This window comes from Octopus bimaculoides, chromosome 24, assembly GCF_001194135.2.
Source record: "Octopus bimaculoides isolate UCB-OBI-ISO-001 chromosome 24, ASM119413v2, whole genome shotgun sequence".
Lineage (NCBI taxonomy): Eukaryota > Metazoa > Mollusca > Cephalopoda > Octopoda > Octopodidae > Octopus > Octopus bimaculoides.
Genome location: NC_069004.1, coordinates 31,235,698 through 31,240,357, shown reverse-complemented (window position 1 = coordinate 31,240,357; position 4,660 = coordinate 31,235,698). Strand labels below are relative to the sequence as shown.

General features: G+C 38.9%; 1 protein-coding gene across 1 annotated transcript in view; it reads left to right on the top strand.

The window, feature by feature from the left end:
- The window catches only part of LOC106883696 (glutathione S-transferase Mu 2), a 16,152-nt gene that overhangs the window by 3,232 nt on the left and 8,260 nt on the right, over positions 1-4,660 (top strand). Inside the window, exons 2-3 of the mRNA XM_052976175.1 lie at positions 2,936-3,011; positions 4,076-4,140. Of these exons, the coding sequence (XP_052832135.1) occupies positions 2,936-3,011; positions 4,076-4,140 (141 nt within the window). The remainder of the gene's footprint in view (positions 1-2,935; positions 3,012-4,075; positions 4,141-4,660) is intronic.

The following is a 4,660-nucleotide window of genomic DNA, read 5'->3' as shown; positions in this document are numbered from 1 at the left end:
ATATGTGTATATATATATATATGTGTATATATAAATATATATATATATATGTATATTCTTTTATTCTGTTCTTTTACTTGTTTCAGTCATTTGACTGTGGCCATGCTGGTGCACTGCCTTTAGTCAAGCAAATTGACACCGGGACTTATTCTTTGTAAGCCTAGTACTTATTCTATCGGTCTCTTTTGCTGAACTGCTTAGTTATGGGGATGTAAAAACACCAGCATTGGTTGTCCAGTGATGTTGGGGGGAACAAACACAGACACACAAACATAAACGCTCACATCCATATATGAATATATAACGGGCTTCTTTCATTTTCTGTTTACCGAATTCAGTCACAAGGCTTTGGTCGGCCCAAGGCTATAGTAGAAGACACTTGCCCAAGGTGCCACGCAGTGGGACTGAACCCGGAACCATGTGGTTGGTGAGCAAGTTTCTTACCACACAGCCACTCCTGTGCCTATACAGCCATAATAGGTTTTTTTTTTAGTTCTGTCTATCAAATGCACTCACAAGGTTTTCTTTGGCTGAAGGCTGTAATAGAAGACACTTGCCCAAGGTTCCACACAGTGGGACTGAACTCAGAACCATGTGGTTGGGAAGCAAACTGCTTACCACACACCCATGCCTGTACCTGAAGCTACTAACATTTACAGAAAGGAAAGACACCTGAAAGAAACTTTGTACCCACTTGAAAAATTCCTTTTCAAGACCGTGATCATAAGTAATGTGATAAAGAAATGATTAACTCGGCTGTTAAGCTTTTAAAAATTTTCCGTGACCTTGTTTTGGCACATATCTATCAGTCTGTCTGTCTGTATATATATATATGTGTGTGTGTGTGTATCCCCCTCCCGTCTTTCTGTGAACATGTAAGAGTTGTACTGTGAGAATATTTGCTTTTTTTTCATATTGTCTACCTGCATGTGTGTGACCCACATAATCGAGGACATATATGTACATACCCTACATTGCACACACTTGGAATCGTCCTCGCATGCTGTCAGATGAAAATGATTAACTACATTGCAAGATTTTATAACGCCTTTTTTTTTTTTTTTTTTTTTTTTTTTTTTTTTTTTTTTTTCTTTTTGCTTTGTGTGTTTGAGAAAGCAGATAGTGTGAGTCAGCAAAAAAGCCCTTTTCCAAAAATAACTTTCAGTGGCAAGAATCAAAAAAGTTACACACAATTTCCCACGCGACAAATGACCATGTCTTTCGTCTGTGTGTGTTTGATCTTTGTGATGTGTATGTGTGTTTGCGTACAAATTATGAACAGAGCTGTCTTTAACAAAGCAATTTATAGGGACTCCTACACATACACCCACAGCAGGTTAGTGTCAGGACCCCTAGGGTTTGTAAGCAAGCAACAAGACTTTTAACATTTTAGAAACAGGTCTTTTTTTTTTTTTTGTTCTTTGTAACAATTTTTAAAAGCATTGAGTGCAATATTCTTCTATTGTAATTAATTAGCGTTTGTATTTTTATTTTCTTTTTACTTGTTTGTGTCTTTGAACTAAGGTCATGCTGGAGCATTGCCTCAAACTGTTTTAGTTGGACAAATCAACCCTAGTACATATGCTTTTTTTTAAAGTCTGGCACTTATCTTATTGATTCGTGTTTGCCGCACCGCTAAGTTATGGAGATGTAAACAGGCACAGATATTGTTTTCAGTCATGTTTGTTTGTTTGTTTGTCCATGGACACGATATCTCAAGAACCGCTGGATAGATTTGGATGAAACTTTCAGGGCTGTTTGGCCTCATGACTGGCACAAACTGATTCGATTTTGGGATTGATCTGGTACCGGATAAGGATTCTGGATTATTTTTCTGGGTTTTTTAACTTAATTTTTGAGAGCGGTCAGGTTCATTTTTAGTATTCTTGTTCGTGAGAACAGTCAAGTTTATTTCAGATATTCTCATTTTAAAAAACATCTCTGGTTAATCGTTGAGAGGACGTTGGTGTTGCTTGTGCTGTCTTGTTTATATATATGTGTATGTATTTGTAAGTATATATGTGTGTGTGTGTGTGTATGTATATGTGTGCATGTATGTATATGTGTTTGTATATATTGACTGACTGAGCCTGCTAAAACCAGTTTGGGTGACACACTAAAACCCTCCACCACCTCCACCACCCCTGCCATCTTTCTAGAAACAACATACCAACTACCAGGCCACCAACTCACTAACTCATTGATTTTCAACACCGTTCACTGCTTGTTTAGTATTTATTTATTTATGTCACTGAATATCTCCATGCTGGGAGTGGGGGGCAGAGACTTCATCACCATCATCATTTAATGTTCATTTTTCCATGCTTGCATGGGTCAGACAAAGCTTGTCAAAGCAGATTTTTCTACAGCTGGATGCCTTTCCTGTCACAATCCTCCTCTGTTTCTATGTGTGTGTGTGTGTCTTGGAATGGTTGGCATTAGGAAGGGCATCCAGCTGTAGAAACCATGCCAAATCAGAGTGGAATTTAGTGTGGCCTCTCAGTTTACCAGCCCTGGTCAAATTGTCCAACCCATGCCCTCATGGGCAATGGATGTTAAATGATGATGATGATATACAATGGACTCTTCCATTGAAGATGATGTATGAGTGTTCGGCTGTTGTCGGATGACCTGCACAAATGGTTTGTTTATAGGGACCAAATGATTGTGCCACATGTTAGATTGCAGAGCAACATGAGATGAAGTGTCTTGCTCAAGAACACAACACACCACCCAATCTAGGAATTGAAACCACGATCTTGCAATCATGAGTCCAACTCCCTAACAACTAGGCCATGCACTCTCACAACACACATAAACGTGTATACACGCCTGAGCTTTCATACATATACAGAAAAGTACGCGCATATATACATATACAAACACACAGACATAATAATCATTTGCATAAAATACTAATTGCTTTTTCTTTCAGCTTGCTGAGCCTATTCGCCTGCTTCTCCAGTATGTCTCCGAAGAATTTGTAGATAAACTTTATGAACAAGGAGATGGTAAGTTCCAACATCACTACATAACGTTTCTGTTGTTGAAAATAGAGGGAGGTTAGGGAGTGTGGAAGATTGAGTCGGTAGGGTACTGTCGAGGCTGTCACCAATGTACTTCACTTGGTTTGTACCCAAGTACTTGTCGTATAGCATATATAATCACTTTGCTACCAGCAATTAATAATTAAATATCCCCCTAATCAAATGCTAATTTAAAAAGCAAAAAGAGATGATGTTGGTTACATTGGATTGTGTAGTCCTAGATGAACTACTGACTGTGTGCCACCTCTCTTATGTAGAAGATTGCGTCAGTAAGGTACTGTTGAAGCTGTCACCAGTGCACTCTGCTGGACTGTATCTAAGTACTTGTAGCATCGCAACTATAATCACTTGTGACAAAGTGTATTTAAAGAGATCAACTGAATAAAATACGTTTGCTCTTTATCATCACCATGACCACCACCATCATCACCATCATCATCACCACCATTATCACCACCACCACCATTATCATCACCACCACCACCATCATCATCACCAGCACCATCATCATATTTTTAATGTGTTTAACCTTTGTGATGCCCTCATCAGATGCCCTCCCTCTCATCCTATGACATAAAATGATCTGAATTAAAAACCTTCCATCAAGATTTAATGTTAATTTATGTTCCAAACACCAGATCAATAACGCCAAAGTTATTTTAATAAATTCTTTGTTATTTTCAAAATTAATTACAACAAAGGCAGTGTATTTCAACAGGAATATGGTAACAAAAGGGTTAAAGTGATCTAAATTAAGTCCACTCACAAAGCTTTGGTCAGCTTCAGCCTGTAGTAGAAGATACTTGCCCAAGGTGCCACACAGTGGGACTGAACCTGTAACCATGAGGTTGGGGAGTGAGCTTCTTACCACACAGCCACACCTGCACCTATAATTATGATTATTATTAATTTTCATAATTACATAATTAGTTATAATTTTCATGAGTTTTTCGTAATAAATCTTCTAAGGCATTTTGTTTTAATCTGTTGTGACAAATAATCTTTTCCATTTTTTTAACCGATCACAGGCCCTGATTTTAGCCGTGAATGTTGGTTTAGTGAGAAGCACTCTTTTGGTCTGGATTTCCCAAATGTAAGTGAATCTACACCTTTTGGTATTGCCACATACTTATCATCATCATTGTCATCATTGCTGTCATCATCATTTAACATCCGTTGTCCATGCTGGCATAGGTTGGACGGTTTGACCAGAGCTGCACCAGGTTCCAGTTTGATTTGGCATGCTTTCTAAGGCTGGATACCCTTCCTAATGCCACCCAGTCTGAGAGTGTAATGGGTGCTTTTACATGCCACCAGCACGGGTGCCATTTGCATGACACCAGTATCTGCCACGACTGCGATTTTACTTAACTTGATGGGTCTGTAGGGAAGTGGTTATACACCATTAGGTGTACACCGCTTCCGTACATTAAATTTCTAGAAGAAACAACGGAACGCAGATTCTGAACAACATAACAATATTTATTTACAGTGGAATTCAGTTCACGCTTGGAGGGAATTCGGTAGCTCGTCGCCCTCGGTTACTGAGACGCCTCCTGAATGATTTCCGTGGTTATTTGTGAAGCTCTGGTGCTGACATGTGAGAGAGCTCT